General features: G+C 42.2%; 1 protein-coding gene across 8 annotated transcripts in view; it reads left to right on the top strand.

The window, feature by feature from the left end:
• Positions 1-26,200, top strand: part of lhfpl2b (LHFPL tetraspan subfamily member 2b) — a 204,328-nt gene that overhangs the window by 159,565 nt on the left and 18,563 nt on the right. For all 8 annotated transcript variants that reach the window (XM_072257845.1, XM_072257843.1, XM_072257846.1 and 5 more), the window contains one exon: positions 1,237-2,022. In XM_072257845.1, the coding sequence (XP_072113946.1) occupies positions 1,593-2,022 (430 nt within the window). In that variant the 5' untranslated portion in view covers positions 1,237-1,592. The remainder of the gene's footprint in view (positions 1-1,236; positions 2,023-26,200) is intronic.

Genomic DNA, 26,200 nt, shown 5'->3' on the forward strand with positions numbered 1-26,200 from the left:
TTCTGAATCTAGTTCTCCTCATTACTCAAGGTCTCTATGTTTCTATGTTCCTATGTGTCAGGACTAATCTGCTCTGTATGCAGTTAGCTCATCTGAACTGAGCTGGAAGTGGTATTGGTTGTTGGGAGAAAGTCAGTCAGGCATCCTCCTGAATATTGTCTAGTGACCTGCATTAGCAAGTGGGTTCAGCTGTGATCGCCTTCACAGCTGAATGACCCTTTTAAATCCCGATTGTCTGAGACACAGTTAGGTGAGATACAAGATGATGAACCTGTACCAAGGATGATATGACCCAGTCTCAGTGGCATCAGCACTGGACTTCAGGGCAGATGGTTCTGAGTTCAAACCCAGCCGGGTCCCAGCCTGGGCAGCAGCAGTATCTGTGCAGAAGAAAGGCCTGGCAATCTTGTTATGAAAAATCTATGGTTCATGAGGTCATGAAGTCATGAAGAGTCAGACTCGACTTAATGACAGAACAACAACGTACCTTATTTAACATTACTCATTTCAAACTGGAATGTTTGATTTCTAACTTGTATTATGCATGCTAATTTGAGTCTTTCACCTTGATTAGTTATCCAATGGAATCAACAGTATGATCCTCAAATTCTCGTGCTATTCCATCTGGCAGGCACTGCCATGTTATAAACCCTGGATCTGGAAGAAGCTTGTAAAATAAGACTACTGGCTGGATGAAAATCCCTGCAAACAAATGGTTGAAGTTAATATTTTTAAAATGTGAGGGCTTTAAATACGGAATACTTGCCTGTATTTTGCCTTCCTCTAAATATGAATGAGATGAAACCTGGAGGGACTTTCCATTCATCAAGTCTAGTGCTTTCCACCAAATTTGATCACTAAGAAGGCAGGAGGTCCCCGAGCCCGGGTCACGTAGAGGAGAAACGTTCACTCATTCATTCTCTGATTATGTACAGCAATTTATCTTAAAAATACTGTGCTGAGAACAATAAGGAAAAATCTGTCCATTGAATTATGTTTCTGAAGCGTACTAATCCCTAAAGCAACAGAGACTTGTTTCCAAGCAACAAGGAAGCATGGAATACAAACAATTTAGTGTTACAGGTTTCTAGTCAGTTTTTCTTGTTAACCTCTCGTTAAACCTCATGGAGTAGTACTTTAGAATTTAATAGAAAGTTGGATCAATTTCCCTTTCTGGGCGGGGTTTATACCAATGTAACGTGTTCTCTCTCTCTCTCTCTCTCTATTTGCTTGTAGGTGTGTTTATTACAGATAATGAACGGAATTGTGGGAAGACCTTGAAACATTCTCTCGTGTAATATCACGTCATGTACCAGCCTGCATGCTGATAAAGAGACAGACCTCCGGAAACTAAGGATCAGAGGAAGAATCAAGCAGTGAGCACCAAATTGAAAGACGATCCAGTTGGTCAATGAACATAGCTGAAGAAATTTGTGGCATTTGATTTAATTCTGTTGAAGTAAGGATTTACGTTGTCACTGACATCTCAACTATTGGAGGACATTCAATTCTGGTTCTTCTTTCATTAGCTGAAAAATACTTTCCTAGTTTTTTTTTGTGCAGAAGTGCCTTGCACCTGTTGGGATTAAATCATGTGTCATGTGATTGTTACCTGCCGCTCAATGCTATGGACCCTGCTAAGTATTGTGGTGGCCTTTGCTGAACTGATTGCCTTCATGAGTGCAGACTGGCTGGTGGGCAGGCCGAGGGCGAATGGCGCCCCTGCTCCGGCAAACCGCTCCAGCACTTCCAATGATCCTTACCGCCCCACTCTGGGCATATACAGCCGCTGCATCAAGGTGACCCACCAGGTCAACTCAAAGCGAGGGAGTCTGTGCGGTCCGTACGCCGAAAGCTTTAATGAAATTGCCAGTGGATTCTGGCGAGCCACTGCTATTTTCCTGGCGACGGGGATTCTCATTCTATGCACTGTGGCTTTTGTGTCTGTCTTTACCATGTGCGTACAGAGTTTCCTGAAGAAAAGTATTTTTAACATTTGTGGATTACTACAAGGAATTGCAGGTAAGTTTTACTTCATGGGGATTAGTCACTATACCTCCATAGACCACTTAGGAATGCTTTATTTTTTAGGAAGGATAAACTTGGTAATGCAATTTTAAATTCTGCTGTTGTCCACGTTGATAGTAACTCTGCTGTCATTCAATCAGAACAACTATTGTAAGGTGGTATCATATATACATCCGTTTAAACCAACTCAGCAGCAAATTACTACCCGATTGTTTTGTATCCAGGACTGCCCTCAGGTGATTTGTGGGGCTTGTTGAAGTTTGCTCTCATCATTACACAGGCTGTCAAGATTTCCAAAACATGTGCGTTTCTTTTTCAAGAGCAGCACTCCACTGCTAACCTGACCTTGTATACAATGTGCATTGTTCATGGTTCCTTCCTTGAAAGATAAAATGACCTTAAGACATAAGGTCTCTAATGTATGTATTTCCAACATGTCATGCCTCTCCCTAGTGATTCCATAGACAGCAGTGCCTGAAACAGAATTTTTAAAGTGATGGGGCAAATGAAGTTCAGTGAAGTTATCCCCTCTGGTTCAAGAGCCTGATAGTTGAGGGGTAATAACTGCTCCTGAACCTGGTGGTATAAATCCTGAGGCTCATGTATCTTCCTGATGGCAGAAGTGATAAGAGACTATATTCTGGGTGATGGGGGCCCTGTTTTCCTGCAACAATGCTCCATGTAGATTTGCTCAATGGTGGGGAGGGCTTTACCCAGGATGGACTGGATCATATCCACTACTTTTTGTAGGATTTTCTGTTCAAGGGCATTGCTGTTTCCATACCAGGCTGTGATATAGCCTGTCAATATACTCTCTCCACCACACATCTGTAGAAGTTGGTCAGAGTTGTAAATATCATGCTTCACAAGCTTCTAAGGAAGATGAGGCACTGCCGTGTTTTCTTCATCATTGCACTTGTGTGCTGGGCTCAGGACAGATCCTCTGAAATGATAACACTGAGGATTTTAAAGTTGCTGACCCTCTCCTCCTCCGATCCCCCAATGAGGACAGCCTCATGGATGTTTGGTTTCCTCCTCCTGAAGTCAACAATCAGATCTTTGGACATGCTGACACTGAGTAAAACGTTTTTATACTACCACTCAGCCAGATTTTCAATCTCCCTCATATATGCTGATTCATCGCCACCTTTGATTCGGCCTATGATCGTGGTGTTGTCAGCAAATTTAAGTATGGCATTGGAGCTGCTCTGCTCCCACTGAGACTTGCCCTGCTCCATTGGTACAACGTGTACAGCCCTCCTCCATCAGTACAGTGTGTGTTTCCCATGCTCTATTATTATATTCATACTTATGAATATCGCCAAGAGAAGAAATTCTTCAGGTGCTAGAAACCTTGAGCAACGTGTTCAAGATGCAGGAGAAACTCAGCAAGTCCAGCAGCATCTATGGAGGGGAATAAACAGTCGATGTTTCACACCGAGAGTCTGATTCCCCTCCATAGATGCTGCCTTGCTTACTGAGTTCCTCCAGTATTTTGTGTGTGTGCTGCATATAAAAATTACACTTGTTTTATCGGGAGTCTTTTTTCTTCATAATAAAAGATGCTAACTGTTAATTATTAACTGTTCAGAATTCAGCTTCTCAGTAGGTGAATTCAGAGCCAGGTACAGTACTGAGTTGTGCCAATTGTTTGTGGCCTCAGTATATTGAAACTGGATCTACTTGACACCTGAGTTTGCAGCAGGCAATATGAACAATGTCTAAACCACCCCCCTCCCCCCCTCCCAGCCCCTTTCCTGGATCAGTTGCAGCATATTTCTCTCCCTTGCCTCGCTGGGTTAATCCCTCTACATACCAGCTGAGAGTATGTGCGCCACACACCTGACTGAGAGCATGGACTCTGCTTCAGTTTGTCTGTGACAGAGTCTCCGGCGGGTGCAAAGCTGTTGGTCAAGTACTCCAGCACAGGGTGAAGTGCCACAAAAAGGTAATGTTCCAGCAAGTTATCTGGCAGTGGTATTTGAGGATGCCGGATGATTTTGTCCAGAACACAAATAATGCACTTCATAAACCTGGTGGATTAACACTTGCACTGCCGGAACAGAGACACGTCCATAATATGTAATTATATAGGGAGCAAGTTTTATTACACAGACGATGGTAGGTGCCTGGAATGGGATACCAAATGTGGTATGTTCTATAAGAAGTAGTTTTAAAATGTGTGACTAGTAATTAACATATTGTTTGTTTCTCAATATTATATAATTAAGAAGTAAAACACATTTTTGATGAAAAATGCATTAACAATTTCCATTTCAGAAATGTGTTCAGTTACTTTGAGGCTGGAGTCAGTGCTGCACAGCTGACACAATGTCCACTTCAGGGCATATTTCTCTGTTCAAGGCTCCATTTGGAGTTCTTCAGGACGGTATAAGCCACGTTTTCCCTGGATCAGTCATCAGTGACTCCTGGAGCATCTTGGTTTCCCCAGCAACACAGGACGGGATGTCTGCCATCTAAAAGTATTCATTATCTTTACACCATTCTAATCTCCAGCACGCCACCCCGACTTGTCCATGTTGCAGGCCACGACAACCTAATCTTGACAACCTGCACACCCATCCAATCATTAACTTTTCAAACTAACATTTCCATGCAGAACTACCACCTTTTTGGAGGAGATGGGAGGCTATTAAGCTGCAACAACTTTCAGCATGGAAGTTGCAATAGATGACTGAGATGGACTGGTTGGATGCAAGTGCTGTAAAATTGTGTGAAAATGCCATGCAGTGTCGATAAGCAATGCGCTGAAATTGACAGAGTTGTTTTCAGCGTATTGTATCTTGAATATTGGTAACTTGGTGTATTATTGTCACATATGCTGAGGTACTGTGGGTAGTTCGGCTGTCGTACCGTCCATACACATCAACTCATTATAGCAATGATAGCCCGAGGTAAAACAATAACAGAATGCAGAATAAATTATTATAGTATCAGAGGAAGTGGGCAAGGCCAAAAGACTGCAGATTGTGAGGTCAAAAGTCCACTTTATCATGTAAGGGACCATTTAATATTCTTGAGATAACGGGATAGAAGTTGTACCTGAGCCCATTGGTGCATGCTGTCAGGCTCTTTGTATCTTCTGCCCTTTGTGAGTGGGGGAGAAGGCAGAATGTCTGGGGTGCTGGAATTGATTGTGACAACATCAGTATAAATCTATTTTGTTTCTCATTGGTCTTTGGCAGTTTTAAAATTGGTCCTAATAACTGCCTTTTTATAATACAAATATATAAATATATGAAAGAATATTTCCATGTTTATTTCAGTCTCTAGAGCAGAATAAGTTTTCTGTGTCAAATTATAGGGGACTAATTTCTAATAACTGAACAATTAATGAAATATATGTGTTTCTCCAAGTTTTCCTTCTGTTATTCTAATTACACTTAGAAAAATAGAGGAACACTCACAACACGCTGGAGGAACTCAGCAGGCCGGGCAACATCCGTGGAAAAGATCTGTCGACGTTTCGGGCCAGAACCCTTTGTCAGGACTGTAGAGGGAAGGGGCAGAGGCCCTATAAAGAAGGTGGGGGGAGGGTGGGAAGGAGAAGGCTGGTAGGTTCCAGGTGAAAAACCAGTAAGGGGAAAGATAAAGGGGTGGGGGAGGGGAAGCAGGGAGGTGATAGCCAGGAAAGGTGAAGAGGGAATAGGGGAAAACACAATGGGTAGTAGAAGGAGGCGGAACCATGAGGGAGGTGATAGGCAGCTGGGGGAGGGGGCAGAGTGACATAGGGATAGAGGAAGGGAGGGGGAGGGAATTACCGGAGGTTGGAGAATTCTATGTTCATACCAAGGGGCTGGAGACTACCTAGACGGTATATGAGGTGTTGCTCCTCCAACCTGAATTTAGCCTCATCATGACAGTAGAGGAAGCCATGTATGGACATATCTGAACTGGAGTGGGAAGCAGAGTTGACGTGGGTGGCTACTGGGAGATCCTGTCTGTTGTGGCAGACGGAGCGGAGGGGCTCGACGAAGCGGTCCCCCAATCTGCGTCGGGTTTCACCGATGTAGAGGAGGCCGCACCGGGAGCACCGGATGCAATAGGTGACTCCAACAGACTCACAAGTGAAGTGTTGCCTCACTTGGAAGGACTGTTTGGGGCCCTGAATGGTGACAAGAGAGGAGGTGTAGGGACAGGTGTAGTACTTTTCCAACTTCTGGTAATTCCATCCCCCTCCCTTCCTCTATCCCTATGTCACTCTGCCCCCTCCCCCAGCTGCCTATCACCTCCCTCATGGTTCCGCCTCCTTCTACTACTCATTGTGTTTTCCCCTACACCTTTCCTGCCTATCACCTCCCTGCTTCCCCTCCCCCACCCCTTTATCTTTCCCCTTACTGGTTTTTCACCTGGAACCTACCAGCCTTCTCCTTCCCACCCTCCCCCCACCTTCTTTATAGGGCCTCTGCCCCTTCCCTCTGCAGTCCTGACGAAGGGTTCCGGCCCGAAACGTCGACTTATCTTTTCCACGGATGCTGCCTGACCTGCTGAGTTCCTCCAGCGTGTTGTGAGCGTTGCTTTGACCACAGCACCTGCAGATTATTTTGTGTTTAGAAAAATAGAGGGTTCTGCAGTAGGGGAATTCTCAGCAGTCTCTAGAGTAGGTTACATGGTCAGCACAACATTGTGGGCCGAAGGGCCTGTAATTTGCTTTAGACTTCTATGTTCTAAGTTCTACATGAACTGTTTGCTTTAAAGAACATTTTTTCCTCAGATCGCAAACATAAAATGCCACATAATCAACTGTGCAAAGGAAATGGCTAAGCACAGGTTAAAGCTTTAGATCCACATTTCGTCATAGATCCTCCAGTTTTCCATTCATGAACCATCTCCATGTTAACAAACATCCCACTTTTGATTTGATGATTCATTGTATAAATATGGACTAAGTCCACGTTTGTTCAATTTTTTTTCCTTAATGTAATTTTAAAACATTTTCTTATGGATTCAAGTTAAATGCCGGTCTTTTAGAATGTTTCCGCTGTGACTCTATAGGGTCTGTAGATTAATAACTTGCGTAAATGTGGCATCCGGACCTGTACCCCAAGATGTTATCAAGGATGGTGGACGAAACTCCTTGGAATTTTAGGAGAACGAGATGTGAACACAAGATTCTGATGGATTGTCAGGGTAGTATGAATGTAAAATAAAGGGGTTCTGGTTTTGTTGTAATGAGGAATCACATCTTTGTTCCTGAGGATTGTAAATCTTTGGAATTCTAAACATGTGGGTGCAGAGATTGCTGAGATAATGGAGAATCTGATAAGGAATGAGCTATTCCACCAGCCAGCTGATGGTGCGGAAACTAGTGCTTGATTTGGATTTAAGTGAGGGAGAGTTGCACGGCGTCAGCCTCGCTCTCTCTTCCCAATTCCCATCTGGATCCAGTGGCAAGACAAGAGTCGAGACGGCTGGAGATGGGACTAGGCGCAGTGGATGACCAGGACATCTTCTGTGTCTTTGTGTATTGTGTACAGTTCTGGTCACTGAATTATAGGAAAGATGTCAATAAAATTGAGAGAGTACAGAGGAGATTTACTAAAATGTTGCCTGGGTTTCATCTCCTAAGTTACAGAGAAAGGTTGAACAAGTTAGGTCTTTATTCTTTGGAGCGTAGAAGGTTGAGGGGGACTTGATAGAGGTGTTTAAAATTATGAGGGGGATTGATAGAGTTGACGTGGATAGGCTTTTTCCATTGAGAATGGGGGAGATTCAAACAAGAGGACTCGAGAGTTAAAGGGCAAAAGTTTAGGGGTAACATGAGGGGGAACAACTTTACTCAGAGAGTGGTAGCTGTGTGGAACGAGCTTCCAGCAGAAGTGGTTGAGGCAGGTTCGATGTTGTCATTTAAAGTTAAATTGGATAGATATATGGACAGGAAAAGAATGGTTATGGGCTGAGTGCAGGTCGGTGGGACTAGGTGAGAGTAAGAGTTCGGCACAGACTAGAAGGGCCGAGATGGCCTGTTTCCGTGCTGTAATGGTTATATGGTTATATGATTGTATTGATTGACAGAATGGGCTTTAAAGGGAATAGTTCCTATTTCCTGTTTCTATTTTGTGTGTTTGTTGAGCTCTTTCAAATCTTTACTGTTCCCTCAGGAGTTTTTTTTAGTCATCTGTGGGGCTTTCATGCTACTGGCCAGGGCAGCATGTATTGTTCATCTGTGTCTGGCTACTAAAGTGAATGGTTTACTAAACCATTTCAGAGTGCAGTTGAAAGTCAACCCCACTGCTGATTTGGAAATTGTACATGGGCCATTATGGTAGGGAGGGGGTGATTTCCCTCACTGACCTCAGTGAACTGGAAGTTTTAGTCAATGATTCGATAGAGTCACCATTTCAGATGCCGGTTTGTTATTGTAAATTTATGTGATGACTCCCAGTTGATGTGAAGGAATTCAAACTCGTGTCTCAGATTGGTAGTTGGGATTCTGGATTGCAGTCCAGTTGTTTATCTGCTATATTGTCATTCCCAGCCTTACTGTCAGGCTACTACAATGGTTCAGGCAGAGAGAGTGTGGAGTACTTTTATAACTATGCAGGATAAGGAAGCAGAGAGCTTAAATACTATTGAGAGTTTGTCTGTGTGTGGGTTCCCACTGATTACACTGTCAGAGCAAACCTCTGCCAAGTTATAGCCAGATAACTTTGGAATAGTAATATTGTAGCAGTTAGTCCTTCATTGGCAATATCAAGTTCAAATGCAATTTAATTCTCGTTCAACCACACATGAATACAGCCCCAAACGAAACATCGTTCCTCTGGGGCCAGGGTGCAAAACACAGAACCAACAGTCACACAACACACGTAGCACATATAATTATGATTGCAGAAAACATAAGTTACGAAAAAACAAACTAAAAAATAATTATGTAGCCCAGGTCCTGAATGTCATGGCCTGTAGACTGATGGTGCATGGATGGTGTCGTGGAGCCACGTTTTGGCAAGAACAGGCCTGCAGCAGTTCCTCATCTCACGTAGGTGCAGCTGCGGAGGAATGCACTCCAGGTTGTCTTTTACCAAGCGAACATTGGAAGGTAGCCCTGATGGGAGGGGCTGGCCCCAACCCGGTACAGAATCCAGTAGCCCACAGCCAGCACCAGTGTCTCCTTCTCTGGTGGCTGCAACGGGCAACCCTGAGGCATGCAGGCCTTGTCCACGCCACAGCCGAGGCCACGCAGCTCCCCCGCCATCGGTTTCACAATTGAACCAGTGAATCAGACTCGCAGTTTTCTGCATTACTGATGTCCAACACATTAAGAATGGCCAAACCAATCGTTTCCGCTGTTTGTTGGATCGTGCACCAACCCGACATCTTCTTCCCTGGGTGGCTGAAGCAGGCTGCAACACGGTTTGCAGCAAGTCCAGCACCACTGCTATCGGGCAGCTTACTAGTGGGGTAGACCTGACATACTTGGTGTGCTGGATAACCAGCAGTGCCCTACAATCATGAAAAGACCCTATATCACCCTATTCTTTACCACAACCAAAAATATTGATTATAATTATCCCTAAGAATTTTCATCTGTTAAGGAGTAACAGTGTAATTGCAAAACTTGGTTTACATTTTTTAAATTACGTATTATTGCTTTCATAGTTCCCACTACATTTGCTGTTTTGCTTTGTGATCTCTTCAGAGTCCTCGCGTTTTCTACCTGTTTAAACAATCTTATAAATCATTACCGTGAAGAGAGAAGTATGGTAGTTACCAGTTTCTCTTGTATTAGAGTGCCTGAGGGAAATATAATTAAGGGAATTTCACTCCAATTACCAAAGGACTTTAGCTAACAAGTCATTCAGAAGTCAGTTCTGCAGGAGGGTCTCAGCCCAAAACATCAACTGTTAATTCATTTCCATAGATGTTGCCTGACATTTTGATGTTTCACACAAAGTGCTGGAGGAACTCAGCAGGCCTGGCAGCACCGATGGAAAAGAGTACCATCGATGGTTTGGGCCGAGACCTTTCAGCATTTTATGTGTTGCTTTCATAATGAATTTGAAGTTGTTAGTTCAAGCTAAAATGGAACTTTCTTTGCAATAAGAGGTTTCCATTGTCCTACAATGGGTTGGTGGGGTTGATGGGGTGGACTAACGGGTAGAGGTGTTAATCAGCCTGACAGCTTGAGGGAGGTAACTGATTTTGAATCTAGTGGTCGTGGTGTGGATGCTGCGTAGCCTCTTCCCTGAAGGGAGTGGGATAGACAGTCCATAAGCACAGTGGGTGGGATATGTATGTATGGGAAATCGGGTAAGAAAACCTCTTGACGTTGAGGATCAGCCATGATCTTAGTGCCTGACAGGCTGGAAGCAGGTGGAATCTCATGTGGATAGGGTGGTGAAGAAAGCTTTTGGTATGCTGGCCTTTATAAATCAGAGCATTGAGTATAGGAGTTGGGATGTAATGTTAAAATTGTACAAGGCATTGGTAAGGCCAAATTTGGAGTATTGTGTACAGTTCTGGTCACCGAATTATAGGAAAGATGTTAACAAAATAGAGAGAGTGCAGAGAAAATTTACTAGAATGTTACCTGGGTTTCAGCACCTAAGTTACAGAGAAAGGTTGAACAAGTTGGGTCTTTATTCTTTGGAGCGTAGAAGGTTGAGGGGGGACTTGGTAGAGGTATTTTAAATTAAGAGGGGGATAGATAGAGTTGATGTGGATAGGTTTTTTCCATTGAGAGTGGGGGAGATTCAAACAAGAGGACATGAGTTGAGAGTTAGGGGGCAAAAGTTTAGGGGTAACACAAGGGGGAACTTCTTTACTCAGAGAGTGGTAGCTGTGTGGAATGAGCTTCCAGTTGAAGTGGTAAAGGCAGGCTCGATATTGTCATTGAAAGTAAAATTGGATAGCTATATAGATGGGAAAGGAATGGAGGGTTATGGGCTGAGTGCAGGTCGGTGGAACGAGGTGAGAGTAAGCATTCGGCACGGACTAGAAGGGCTGAGATGGCCTGTTTCCGTGCTGTAATTGTTATATGGTTTATACGGTTGTACCAGCTGGGGTATGAGGGACCAATGAGGTGGTTAGCAGGGTAATGATGAGGGGTCTTGACCTAAGGGTCATTGTTTCCTGATAGCAACACAGCTCTTTACAATGTGGAAAAAGCCTTCATTCTTGAGGTTGTCACTCTTTAGAAGAATCCAGGGGCTCAGATTTTTGTGACAATTCAAGATTCTTTATTGCCAGTCTTCAGTCCACAAGTGTAAAGGAGAACAAAGTGACTATTATGCTGGATCCAATACAAACCAAAATAAATATAAAAGCAATCCTATAAAACAAAATGCAAAATAACTTACATACAGTTTGTGTATACATACAGTGACACTAGGTGATGTGTATGTGCTGGTGGTGGGGTTGGTGGGGTGGACTAACTGGTGGAGGTGTTAATCAGCCTGACAGCTTGAGGGAGGTAACTGTTTTTCAATCTAGTGGTCGTGGTGTTGGATGCTGCATAGCCTCTTCCCTAAGCACATAAGCACAGTGGGTGGGATATGTATATATGGGAAATCGGATTAGAAAACCTCGACGTTGAGGATCAGCCATGATCTTGGTGCCTGACAGGCTGGAAGCAACATTTGCTTTTTCTATCTGTTTTATCTTTTGGGGGGTGTTTATAGCTCTGGGTGGTTAGCATGAGAAGTAACAAGGAGTGAGCTAATATTCAAAGTCCTTCATTAACAGCGAACAACACTCAACTAACTGACTGCATTGGCAGTTAGAACAATGTGTTAATGGCGTACCACATGGAAAACATAGTTCTTAAAGCTATATACACATTCGCTATATGACACTGCTTTCCCTTTGGAAGTACTACTACAGTGGATTCTGGTTAATCGGGGCCAGTACATTGTGTCCCAATTAGTCAGAGCTTCATGGAAATAATTAAAAGATATAAAAAAAGACAATCTACCATTTAACTGAGTAACAAATTACATATTAATTATGAAACACATAAATTAGAACTGTACTAATACTACTACAGTGCTATGTTCTGAATAGTTATTGACGGAGGCATTCATCCAGAGTGTGCTGGCGTGTTCTTTTGATTGACTGGGAATTTAAAAAGTCAGCGCCTGCACCTCGTGAAGATAGCGGACTGCCTCCATACAAAGCTTTTGACGATTGCATCATCCAAATCTAACTTGTTGAAGTAGGGAAATGGTTTCATTTTCACTCCCAGCCATTTCTGGCATCTCCAAGCCTGAATGCTTGAAACTGCAGTGAGCAAAACAGTTTTGAGTTTTCTTACTGCTTATTTCTCACCAACTATCAGCATCAAAAATCACTGCTTTCTGAACACGAACACATGCAGCCAATGCTATTTACAAACCGTTTGCTCTAAGCTCGATGTGATGTCTAATGGCCATACAAGGGCATGCGACTGACGCTAATTAGAAACAGTTCGCCAATAGTCGCCTGTCCCAGTTAAGCAGCATAGTCTCTCAAATAAACGAAGAGAAACCGAGCTATTTTATCAATTCATTTTTCTTTAAGAGTTGTCCCAAGTAAGCAGCTGCTTTGATTAACTGTTGGCCCAAATAACTGGGATCCACTGTATACCCAAATACGATAAAATAACTGCATATAAAGACTAAACCATGGTGAATGCAAGCCATTCATAATATGAGCTGTTGTTATTTTGAATTTTCTGAGTTTTCACATCTAATAATATTGTTCATTTTATAAAAATATGATGAAAAAATTCAGACACCAATTGGTTAAATCAGGAGACTTTCACTGAAGTTCAGGAAAGATAAAACCACCGGAAAAGTAAAAGATAAGCTCTTAGCATTTTTATGTTTATGAGTGTTATGAAAACAACAGTGACCAGTTGTCGAGATAATGCGGGGTGTTGTAGGAATGACGCTATATTTCTTTAACTCTTTGCAGTATTGCCTAGAATTCCAGCAAGTTGGTGGTTGAGAACACATGAATCACAGCACTTGAATCTTGTACACTCAGGATGGAGGAACAACACCTTATATTCCGTCTGGGTAGCCTCCAACCTGATGGCATGAACATCGACTTCTCTAACTTCCACTAAGGCCCCACCTCCCCCTCGTACCCCATCTGTTACTTATTTTTATGCACACATTCTTTCTCTCACTCTCCTTTTTCTCCCTCTGTCCCTCTGAATATACCTCTTGCCCATCCTCTGGGTCCCCCCACCTCCTTGTCTTTCTTCCCGGACCTCCTGTCCCATGATCCTCTCGTATCCCCTTTTGCCTATCACCTGTCCAGCTCTTGGCTCCATCCCTCCCCCTCCTGTCTTCTCCTATCATTTTGGATCTCCCCCTCCCCCTCCAACTTTCAAATCCCTTACTCACTCTTCCTTCAGTTAGTCCTGACGAAGGGTCTGGGCCTGAAACGTCGATTGTACCTCTTCTTAGAGATGCTGCCTGGCCTGCTGCGTTCACCAGCAACTTTGATGTGTGTTGCTTGAATCTTGTGTCACGATGACAGCTGAGTGGCAGTTCTGCCCATTGCTGCTGTCATTGTGTCCAAACTTCTAGCTCCCAGGAGTTTAAAGATATTTTGTCTTTCATTTTGCCAACTGTGTTTCAAACATCTGGAGTTGGTTTTTCACCTAGTGGTCAGTGCATTTATACTTTTAAAGAGTTTGGGTTGTACATTTAAAATTTCTACAATGATTTAACACTGATATTCTAGGAATAGTGGAGCTATAGTTTGTAAAATATCAAATACTGCTCTTCAAACATTTGAAAGTTGAATCTTGCACTGTAGGTAGGATCTGATCGTTTCTCAGAGTGTTTCACATTGAATTGAATTGACTTTATTTCTTACATTCAAGTACTTAAGCAATCTGTACATTATGTCTCTGTCTAAATGTGCAATGTGCAATTTATAGTACTTTGTACTAAATAGTATGTACAACAGGACTGTCAATATAGCATAGAAATACAATTGTATCAGCGTGAGTTAATCAGCCTGATGGCCTGGTGGAAGAGGCTGTCCCAGAGCCTGTTGGTCCTGGCTTTAATGCTACAGTACTGTTTTCCAGATGGTTGTAGCTGGAACAGTTTGTGGTTGGGGTGACTCAGGTCCCCAATGATCCTTCGGACCCTTTTTGCACACCTGTCTCTGTAAATGTCCTGAATAGTGGGACGTTCACATCTACAGGTGTGCTGGGCTGTCTGCACCACTCTGCAGAGTCCTGTGGTTGAGGGAATTACTGTTCCCATACCAGGCAGTGATGCAGCCAGTCAGGATGCTCTCAGTTGTGCCTCTGCAGAAAGTCCTTAGGATTTGGGGACTCATACCAAACTTCTTCAACCGTCTGGGTGAAAGAGGTGCTGTTGTGCCATTTTTACCACCCAGCCAGTATGTACAGACCATGTGAGATCCTCGGTGATGTGTATGCCAAGGAACTTGAGGCTGTTCACCCTCTCAACCCCAGATCCATTTATATCAATAGGGGTTAGACTGTCTCCATTCCTCCACATCCAGCCCCTTTGTTTTTGCGACATTGAGGGAGAGGTTGTCCTCTTGATACCACTGTGTCAGGGTGATGACTTCCTCTCTGTAGGTTGCCTTGTTATTATTTGAGATAAGACCAATCAATGTAGTATCGTCAGCAAATTTAATTAGCACATTGGAGCTGTGGGTGGCGATGCAGTCATGGGTAAAGGAGGGGGCTTAGGACACAGCCCTGAGGGGCTCCTGCATTGAGGGGCAGAGGTGAGGGAGCCCCACTCTGGAATTCAAGTTGGGCATTTAGTCCTGTCTGTTCCAAACAAATCCTCATACAAACAAGCTTTTAAAAATATTTTTTATTATGTTGGTATACTCAAGTGCCCTTGAACTTTTACTGCTACCTTAAAGAAAGACGGGCCTTGAATTTTAATATCTTGTTCTGCAGAACTTTGACAGTGCAGCTTCCCTCATTACTGGACTGATACTCAGTTTGAGAAAAGGCCCTGGAGTCTCTGGAGTGGAACTTGAGTTCATAACTTTCAATGCAGAGGTGAGGGCGTTACAATGAACCCTAGGATGTGTGTCCCCCGTTTTAAAAAAAAGGACTCCAATTAAACTTTGCTTTGAGAAATCAGATCATCTACGAAAACAATGTTTTTTTTAATCCAAAAAAAATTCTGAAGTTACTGGGCCATTCTGAAGTTGTGAAAGAAGCTTTAAAAATGCAAACATGAGGAAATCTGCAGATGCTGGAATTTCAAGCAACACATGTAAAAATTGCTGGTGAACGTAGCAGGCCAGGCAGCATCTATAGGAAGAGGTACAAATGCAAATCCTTCATTTTAGATTGAATAGTACCTTTTCATTGGAATGCTTGAAGCAGAAAGCTCTGTGAGAAAATAAAGAGTGACTTTCAAAAAGCCTTTTCAGGCATTGTATCGCAGTCCTTGTAGATGGATCTCCCTCTGTGTCATTAGACACTACACTATGCTTAGAGCAAACAGTGTTGATTGCCTGCGTTGCGTTCAAAAGGCAGTGATTTTAACGCTGATAATGATTGCACATAGGATGGATGATAGGCTTGTATGCTGAAAGGACACTAAGATAGTAAATTGTCTCTGGGGCTGGAGCAACTTACCTTGAGAAATGAAAGCAAATGATAATAATAAGGCTTAAAAAATCATTTATCTTGTGGTCCTCTGATATTTGGGAAGGAAGGAGTTCATCAAGGGAATTTGAGAATGGCAGTCTGATGTGAAAATAGTAATAATGCTGTCATAAATAACAGGGAGTATATTCAGGACCAATAGGTACAACAGAGATAAGCTAAATGTACACAAAGTGGGAACAATCAGAAAAAACCTTGAGGCCATGAAAAAGATGGGACTATGGGGAGTAAGGTGGAAATTCGATCTTACGCTAGACTGAATTGCAGGCCAAGAAGGGGGGGGGGGGATCAATTGACCGTGATTCAGAAAGATAATGTCACCAGGGGCAAGAAATGAGACAAATATCATTGTATAGAGGTAATGTACATGAATACTTGGGAATTGCAATGGAGCAGAGATACTTGAAATGGATCTGCCCCCAGAGAATGAAAATGAATGCAGCATGTATAACTGGAGAGCTTTTATGTGTTTGTGCCAGGAATACACAGCAAGGTAAAGCACTAATCCCAATGGGCAAAGGGGTACTGTGGCTGAATATGCTTATAGTGAATAGAACAATGCCAGCAGTAGATAAATGCTCAGCCCAGTGGGCTAACATAATGAAGAAAGACAACTTCCTTTGTGAAGATATAAAATTATATGGGAACAGTAGGATTAGTATAAATCTTGTGTGGTTTGAGAATTGTTCCCAGATTGTGTTTCTAAATTGGTAGCCTAATCTATGACAACAACATGACTCAGAATTTTCTATCAAGGATGTGGAGAAGTGACAGTGACCAGGGAAAGTCTAACGACCAGACATCATGTAGAAAAGGAAGGTCACAGCAAGACCATTTACTGCTGTAGTCATAGGGTAGCCTTCACATAGAAACCAAGGAAGTAAATGTATACAAACCACTGCTTTGTTTCAGGCGTGGTGGGTGAAACCAATTCAATTCATCTACTTGAATACCCTGACCCATTAGTCTGGGTAATTAGCTACTATTAGCTTTAATCTATTCTTCACAATCGTTGCATTTCCAAAGGGATCAATCTGTTGAACTTCCTATCACTTTTCCAGTGCTGATCAGAGGGAGGTGAAAACGCATTTGGAAAGTTAGGGAGCCCAATACGTATCCAGGTTTTTTTTTAAAGCTACCCTTAACCTGGATGGCATGAATACTGTTCATCTCTCTTTTGCTTTGGTGAGGTTCACAACAAAGTTCAAAGTAAATGTCTTATCAATTTACATGTATGCCACCATATAATCCCCTGAGATTCAGTTTCTTGCAGCCATACATCGTTAAACAAAGAAATGCAAGGACATGGTCTAGACAAAATGGAAGTCAGTGAGTTGGCCATTTGATTACTAATTTAATTAATTTGGCGCAATATTGTGAGTCGAGGGGCCTGTTTCCTGTGCTGTACTGTTCTATGTAATCAACCAAAAACTACGTACAAAGACTGGCAAACAAGACAAACTGTGCAAATACAAAAAAAAACAGATAATAGATAAATGAATAAATAAACAGATTAATTAAATCTGTGAATATGAGTCGATGAATCCTTGAAAGTGAGTCCATGGGCTGTGGAACCAGTTCTGTGTTGAGGTAACTGAAGTTATTCTGCCTGTGCTGGTTCAGGAGCCAGAAAGCTACGCAAAGGAATCAGATGTTCTGCAGTGCCTCTGTGTGCAGTGGTGAAAAAATAATTCTGTGTTACTTTCTGTTTTGATAGCTCAGTTGCTTAATAGTTTACAGAACTAGACATTTCCTTGTTTTAATTTCTAAACTTATGTTGAGTTAGCTAACCTAAGCCATAGTGAAGACATGGGTGCTGCAATTAACATCAGCACCTAATGACTTCCCAAAGAGTAATAACAGTGAGTGTTCATTAGGAGAGGACCCCTACTGAGAAACTGATGAACAGGATTATTTTTCACCATTATGCCCTGAATAAATTGGCATTCATTATATGAGTTCACACATGCAGCCTAACCCAAGAACCAGGACACATCTTTCCTATAGTTTGTACCACTCCAGCACTCGATTTGGATAGGATCCCTATTTAAAGCAGAGAGAAGGGCCTTCCACTGAATCTGTGCTTCCAATTTCCCAGTGCCGCAGGGATAGGTGGAATCCACCACATAATATTGACTCTTATTCCTGACTCTGTTATAATGCGGTGTGGTGTGTTAGTTCCTGTTCCAATATGCCCAGTATATGCAAACCATGTTGCTCCTGAGTATTGGGTGTGCTCTGGAGTGGTTGTGAAATGTGTTCCGCAGCTATTACAGTCAATCTAAAGTTACAAAGGTCAGTACTGCATTTGTAAAGGAGAATTCTGCAATATATTTTCTATTTAAATTTTATAACTGCAATAATCATTAACTTATTTTATGTAGGTGAAGTTAAAATGTGCAAAACAATTAGCCTCCTTATTTTTCGAAAGACATGAGCCTTAAATTCTTCATATACGTTCACATACCCCTTCCTTAGGAGTCTGCGGAGTTTCGGCATGACATCTAAAACTTTGACAAACTTCTACAGATGTGTGGTGGAGAGTGTATTGACTGGCTGCACCACAGCCTGGTATGCCTTGACACCTATGCCTTTGAATGGAAAATCTTACAAAAGGTAGTGGATTTAGCTCAGTACATAACAGGTAAAGCCCTCCTAAACACTGAGCACATCTACATGAAAAACTTTTCTCGCTGTTGCCTTCAGGTAGAAGGTACAAGAGCCTCAGGATTCACACTGCCAGGTACAAAAACAGTTACTACCCTCAACCATCAGGCTCTTGAACAAAGGGATTAACTACACTCACTTGCACATCCATTGAGATGTTTCCACAACCAATTGTCTCACTTGAAGGAGTGTTATTTCATGTTCTCAAAGGTTTCAAATGTACATTTAATGTCAGAGAAATGTGTACAATATACGTCGTGAAATTCCTTTTTCTTCACACCATCCATGCAGACAGGGGAGTGCCCCAAAGAATGAATGACAGTTAAACGTTAGAACCCCATAACCCTCCTCAGCAACCCCCTTCCACATGTTTACAGCCACAAAATGACGATCCCCATCCCCCCACCAGCAAAAAAACATCGGCGCCCCCACCGAGCACTCAAGCATGCAGCAAAGCTTCAATAAAGACACAGACTTGCAGTACCCCAAAGACTACTCACTCACCCAGTAATTCGACATACCACAGGCTCTCTCTCTCCCTAATAAGGGAAAAAGAGGTATCCCCGTTTTCACAGCGAGAGGGCAGACATAACATTATTTTATTGCTATTTATTTATATTTGCATTTGCACAGTTTATTGTCTTCTGCACTCCAGTTGACCTTTCATTGATTCTGTTATAGTTTCTATTCCATAGATTTGCTGAGTAGGCCCGTGGGAACAAGAATCTCGGGCGTGTATATGGTGACATATATGTACTTTGATAATAAATTTACTTTGAGGTAGATGGTTGAATTATTCTTAAAGCAGAACAATTAAACTGGCATTGGAATGCTCTGACTGGCAGGTAGTTTATGATGACTGGTGAAGATTGGTTTTGTTGTCCAGTTGTATGATCCTCAATTATCTGCTACATCCCCTCAAGCTAAGGACCACTGTTCCGGTGAGGGCTATTTGGAAGGCAGAAACCACTGGCCCAGGCTGCAGGGAAACTAATTAAAATATGCACCTGTGCACACGTGTGGCAACCAACGTCAATCCTTATCTCAAAATTTATATTGGAAATGTCACATTTATATTACAAAAGTTGTCACATGACAACAGAAATTGTCAGAGCCTGAGACAGTGCGTGTGGACCACTAATGTTATAAATGTATAGGAATTTATATAATGGGCGAAGTACACAGGCTGACAATATGCAACAGATTCTGTATTCGTAGTTGACTTTTTGTGGAATTGCATACTTCAAATTGGGATATATGAGCTTAGAAATTTTAATGTACTCTGGTGCAGCACTCATAAAATGCTGTAAGAGCTCAGCAGGTCAGGCAGCATCTATGGAAAGGAATAAACAGTTGATGTTTCGGGCCGAGACCCTTCGTCAGGACTGGAGAGGGAGGGGGAAGATACCACAATAAGAAGTTGGGGGTGGGGGGAGAGGTAGGAATACAAGCTTAGAAAGTGATAGGTGAAGCAAAGTTGGGGGGGGGTGGGAGAGGATGGAATGAGAAGGTCGGGGGTGATAGGTGGAAAAGGTAAAGGTCTGTGGAAGAAGGGATCTAATAGGAGAGGAGAGTGGATCATGAGAGAAAGGGAAGGAGAAGGGGCACCAGGGGAGGTAGGAGGAGGGCCTGAGTGGGAAATGAAGAAGAGGTGTGGAGGAGGAGGAGGAAAATATATCGGAGGTTGGGGAAATCGTTGTTCATGCCATCGGACTGGAGACTACCTGGATGTTCCTCTGCCAACCGGAGAGTGGTCTCATCATGGCAGAAGAGGAGACCGTGGACTGACATGATGGAATGGGAATGGGAGTTAGAATTGAAATAGTTGGCTACCAGGAAATCCTGCCCTTTGCAGATAAGCAAAGGTGCTCGACAAAACAGTCCCCCATTCTATGTCAGATCTCACCAATGAGAGGAGGCCACGTTGGGAGCATTGGACGCAGGAGTCAACCCCAACAGATTCACTACTGAAGTGTTACCTCACCTGGGAGGACTGTTTGGGCCCTTGAATGGAGGTGAGGGAGTAAATGAATGGGCAGGTGTAGCACTTCTTCCACTTACGGGGATAAGTGCCAGCAGGGAGATTTAGTGGAGGGACAAATGGACAAAGGAATCATAGAAGGAGAGATATCTGTGGAAAGCAGAGTTGGGCGGGGGGGGGGGGCAGTAAAGATGCTTTTGGTGATAGCGTTCCATTGAAGATAGCAAAGGTTGCGGAGAAACTAGTGCACTCTTGTGGCTGTAGCAGTAGAAAGCAATGACCCCTCCAGCTCCCATCCCCCGTTTGCATCTGCAACGTGCACCAGAGGCCTAAAACCATGGAAACCATTTGAGTACTGCACATTCTTGACATCTGAATGTGCTTCCCAGTAGTCATTGAGAAAATTAGAGTGACCAGTGATTACAGGCCTGATTGATGCTTAACTGTGAAATGGAGGGTGTAGCAGAAACCTTGTTCCCTGGCACACATTGATGAATATAGACAGTAGAGGCAGCAATGGTTAGATAGAACAGATGAGAATTGGAACAGTGGTATTTGGAAGGGCAGTAGTATTTGGATTTGCAAGGTGATGCTGGGTGAGTTCACTATATCATTAATAATGAATGGATGGGGGAAGGATATTGGGCAGTGTGGTGCAATGCCATTTTGTGGTCAGTGCTGTACAAACAGAAGAATCATATGAGGTGGTGGATCAGTATTTGGTAAGAGAATCAACTGTCATTTTGAGAAGAGTCTTAAAAAAAATGAAGCTAAGTTGGCGGCCAGTTTTGACTCCCATGTTTTCCTGTGAGTACCCAAAGATGATTGTTCCCAGGAGATAGTGATTCAAGTTTCCCCACAACACTCCAAAGGGAAAGAAGTCATCCTGTGTGTCTGATGTAGCAATCTTGTCAGGAGCACGAAGGTGACTCATGTCTGGTTAAGTTTCTGGAATGACACAGCGTGACTGGAAATGGTGTTTATCTGATTCATTCCTTCTTTGTTCCCATGAAGCTGAAAATGACTGTAATATCTGAAGGGAGTTTTAGCCAGTTTTCTTATAGTTGGCAGGATGATGTATTCTGAGAGATTAGTTTTATTTTACGTATCAACCATCCAAATGTAATCTAGAGTAACACAACCCTTCTCTTTCATTTCTGCGCCTCCATCCATAATAATTTTAATTCCTTGTGCTTTCTTTTGCTGTCTCTGCTGTGTGTCCGGTTGGATTTATGAGATGAAGTGCCCATAGTTGGCCATTAAAGTGGCCTCAGGATACCAAGTGAATAACAGAACAATGTTTAACTCCAAGTATCAGCCAGATAAACACTTCAGCTGCTCGTTATTAACTGTGTTCAGTAGCAGAGGCAGGGCAGTTTTAACTCTTGTTCCCATAGGTTCCCACCCTCCCTTGAATTAGCAACGGAAATGTACAAGATGAAGTGGAGAGGAGTGGATCATGGAAAATAAAACAGTGCAGTGCTGTACAGGCCCTTTGGCCCACCATGTTGTGCCGACCTTTTAACCTACTCCAAGATCGACCTAATCCTTCTCTGCCACATACCCTCCATTTTTCTAGGTATGAGTTTTTTTTATGTTGTAGAATTATGTCATGAAGAAAACCCAAATAGGATCAGTTCCTGTCCATGACATCTGTAATTATTTAGAAAAGAAATAAATGGAGTTAGCTGCCCACTGCTTGCTAGGTGTTAGTGTTTTGCCTGTTGGCACCTTCGTACTTGGGGGTTTTGGACTTCTTGCTTGGCATGTTTATATTGCTCAAACTGCATACCAACTTTGGCCTCTTGTTTCTGACGCTCAATGAAGGAGCACTGGAATTGTTGGTTAAAGACATACTAGGGTAAATCACTCGAGCAAATCACTTATTTCATTTAGTAATAAAAATAAAATAGAGGAAGTAAGTGAGCATTAGTAATTACCTGATTGGAAGGTGTTTAATTTTCTCCAGATTTTATCAGGCTTGCAGCCAGAACTTGGAGGACTTTCTGTTCCCTTTGCCCACGGAGGACCGTGGTATAAGTGAGCAGTGCAGTGTTTTGGTCAGTAAACCAGCCAGCACTCCAGCTAAACAAACAAGGAAAAACCCGCAGATGCTGGAAATCTGAGCAACACACACAAACTGCTGGAGGAACTCAGCAGGCCAGGCAGCATCTGTGGAAAAATGTAAACTCGAAATCCATGACCTGTCACCGAGGAGGAGGACAGAAGGACCAAAGGAACACTGCCATCTGCCCATTCTCTCCAAGTTACATTATGACTTGGAAATAAGATTGCTCACCCTTCATTATCACTTACAGTAAATGCTGGGTTTATCCTTATTCTCATAATTGAATTAGGAGTTAACTCTTTATACCCAAGATGCATCTCAGTAAAGCAGTGTAATTTATCCACTTTAAGTGGAAATCGGATTCAGAACCTCATTCTTATTAATTTTTAGTATCCTAAACAAGCCCAGGTCTCAAAGCAGCTCAGAGCACACAATTCCTAAACAAGCCCAGGTCTCAGAGCACACAATCTGATAAATGACTGCTGATGCAGTAGCTCTATCGATTCTGCTTCCATTTCAGTGTCTCCTATCCACCCGAAGTCTTCAATCCATACTCACAATCCATTCAATATCATCCCTTGTGTCTGAAACTTTTTCCATAGTGTATTCCAGAAATGTACTTGGATAGTCCTTATTCTTCATGGTTGGCCCTATGTGGGAGTGCAATACTCCCCAAGTGACAGCACGCCAGTAGTGCTTTCATGTGGAGTCCATTAATGAAGAGTGGGGCAGATGATCCATTAGCAAACCTTGGATTTCTGCCATTACCAACAAACCTGTGGATGTCGGAGATTTCCACAGTTTCAGTGACTGAGAGCTGGGGATCAGAACTTCTTGATTTGATCACTAAGATCTGACTCACAAGGCAATTTTGCTTAATATACTTCACTCTGGAATTTAATTCAAATTCAACACATTAATACCAGTACTTATTGCTTGTCAATAAATTATAAGCACTATCACCTTTCATGGCACTGCTCTGGGCCTATGCAAATGTGGACACGTAGGACACATTAGCTGGAGTGTCACACACAAAATGCTGGAGGAACTTAGCAGGCCAGGCAGCATCTAAGGAAAAAAGTACAGTCGACATTTCAGGCCAAAACTCTGCCCAAGTCCTGTCGAAGAATTTCAGCCCAAAAAGCCAACTAATTCAAATATGAGAATAAGGATAAACCCAGCATTTACTGTAAGTGATAATGAAGGGTGAACAATCTTATTTCCAAGTCATAATGTAACCTGGAGAGAATGGGCAGATGGCAGTGTTCCTTTGGTCCTTCTGTCCTCCTCCTCCTCGGTGACAGGTCATGGATTTCGAGTTTCAAAAGTGGTTTAAAAAAAACTTGCAGTCTAATCTCAATAGTTGATAGAAACAAAAAAGAACATGCTTCAAGCTTTTTAGTTTGACCTGTGCATATTTATTTCTCAACAATTTTGTCATAATGTACTGAGACTATATTTTAACTTAATTAAAGTCAGTGCCTTCTGTGTGTAAAACTATTGGCTGATATTCTCTCGTGCATCTAATGCTGGTGAGTGCCGATGAATTTCTCCCCTATCAATGTCCCAATTTCATTCTTGAGCAGGCTGATTGTAATTTTAATATTCTGCTCCTTGTTCTTTATTCTCCCATCGGAGGGAACAAGTCCTCTTTGTCTGTCCTAACAATTCATCCACCATATTAAACACAAGAACACCTGCTTGTCTTGCAAAGTCACAAAATAACCCCTTGTTCACCAGGGCAGAAATGGCCAATACAAGAGTGCCAAATGTTCAGGTGACCGGAGGAAAGCATAGGCGAGGGGATTTCAGAAGTAAGTCCTTTCTTTACACAGAGAGTTATGAGTGTGTGGAACACCCTGCCAGGAATGGTGGTAGAAGAAGAAGGGCAAATAAGAAACCCTTAGATAGGTACATGGATGATTGAAAAATTGGAATGTTATGTAGGAGAGAAGGGTTAAATTGATCTTACCGTATTAAAAATTCGGCATGTCAAGGACTGAAGGACCTGTACTGTGCTGTAGTGTCCTATGTTCTATGTTCTGAACAGCAACCCTACCACAGGTATTTCTTTCACTGAGATGGGAAGGTCTGACGGTGTTGCTTCAATGGTTTTAATTGGGGAAGTAAACGTTAATAAAGAGAGCTCACTGGTCTCAAACAACAATTTCTGTTTGAGTTTTCTGGGTGAGTAATATTCTTTCTTCCATGGTACTTTGAACTGCTACTGAGCTTTTTATTAATTTCAACATATTTGCTTGACAAATAGTTTGCACTGTAGCTAAACATCCTTTCATAAACATGTCAATTAAACACTTGATCTTATGGGATAGTTGTGATGCTGTGGAAATAGTTGTGATGCTGTGGAAAGGCTTTTTCCGTCAGAAAAATCATGATGTAACCATGAGTATATTGTACTTGACGGCACTATGGTGAATATTCACTGAACTATTTCTGGGTCCTCATGAGTTAAGCATTTAATAATTTATGTATTGCTGCACATTTTTGATTCAGTGTACAGCAGCTGTGTTTTTTTCCCATGAAAGAACCACGTGCTTCCAGCTAAGCCTGATGACTCTTAATTGTTTTATTTCCAAAAAGTAAATCTTTCTGTTTTAGACATTCAGCAATTGAGGGGCTGAGAACCTTCTCACTGTTATGCACCCTTTCTGTTTCACAATTTGAATCCACAATTTTCACAGCTCTCACTTGAACTCTTGATAAACTCTAGATATCTGGAGAAGTTGAATGCAATGTATCCGGAAGTCCATGTATCTGAAGACAGTTTGATAAAATTCTTATGTTAAGTGTAAAAATTTCAACCATGCAACAGAATTTTTTTTTGGCCAAGATGTCTTTTAATACATTCTAGGCATTCAGCAGAAGTTTACACAAAGATAACAGATTATTGTTGGTGCTTTTCTGGGATTAGTCACTATCTTTGGGAAATTGAAGATGAATTGTAGTTATGGGGCAGCAAGCATTATATCCCAGTATGGTGCAGCATTTACTTTGGCCTCTGTTAAATACAGTATTGTACAAAATAAACTTTTGATTTTTAGCTGGATTAGCAAATTGATGTAGTTCCATTCCTTCCACTGTGGTGAGTTCCTGTTTGTTGGCTAGAGCTAATGAACCACTTGGTCTGTACCCACTCTTACCCTTGCGCTCAGAAATGACCTGGCAGAATGAAGGAAATCATACTATTCATTATCTGATGAGGCGGTGGTCTTACCTCTAGCTTGTAAATCCGTGCTGGAATTAACACCATCACACAGAACCCAACAGCAAACCCGAGTTCAAGTCCAAGAGGAACTAGAAGGAAAAAATTGTAGAAACCTCAGCAATACTGTTTTGAAAGACTGTCACTGATTTGGTTTTCGGGTTATTTTAACTGGTTAAGTAATTATTGTGGAGATACATTCAGTTTAATTATGTGCTTAGGACTAATCATTGTAACACTCACATCATGATTTCTGGCTTGGATCAGATGTCTGCTCGAAACTAATGAAGTGTATTGGTGTGCACTTAGTTAAAATTTAATCAGTTACTTCACATCAACATCTTATTCAATTTCACTGAGTCAGTCTGTCAATACAAAACTACTTTTATCAATACCAGTTATCAGTGTGGAGTAAAACAAAAGTGAGATTCTATCATAAAGAATATGAAAGGTGTATATGCAGTGAGTTCCTGATCTCTAACAAGTATTTTGCTGCACATATTGAATTAATACATGTGAGAAACAAAAGGTTATACTCTGGACCTGCACTCAGCAATACATTCGTGACAACCTGCATAAATGATGTCATGCATTTACATACAGTGC

Source organism: Mobula birostris, chromosome 5 (assembly GCF_030028105.1).
Source record: "Mobula birostris isolate sMobBir1 chromosome 5, sMobBir1.hap1, whole genome shotgun sequence".
In the NCBI taxonomy this organism is placed as follows: Eukaryota; Metazoa; Chordata; class Chondrichthyes; order Myliobatiformes; family Myliobatidae; genus Mobula; species Mobula birostris.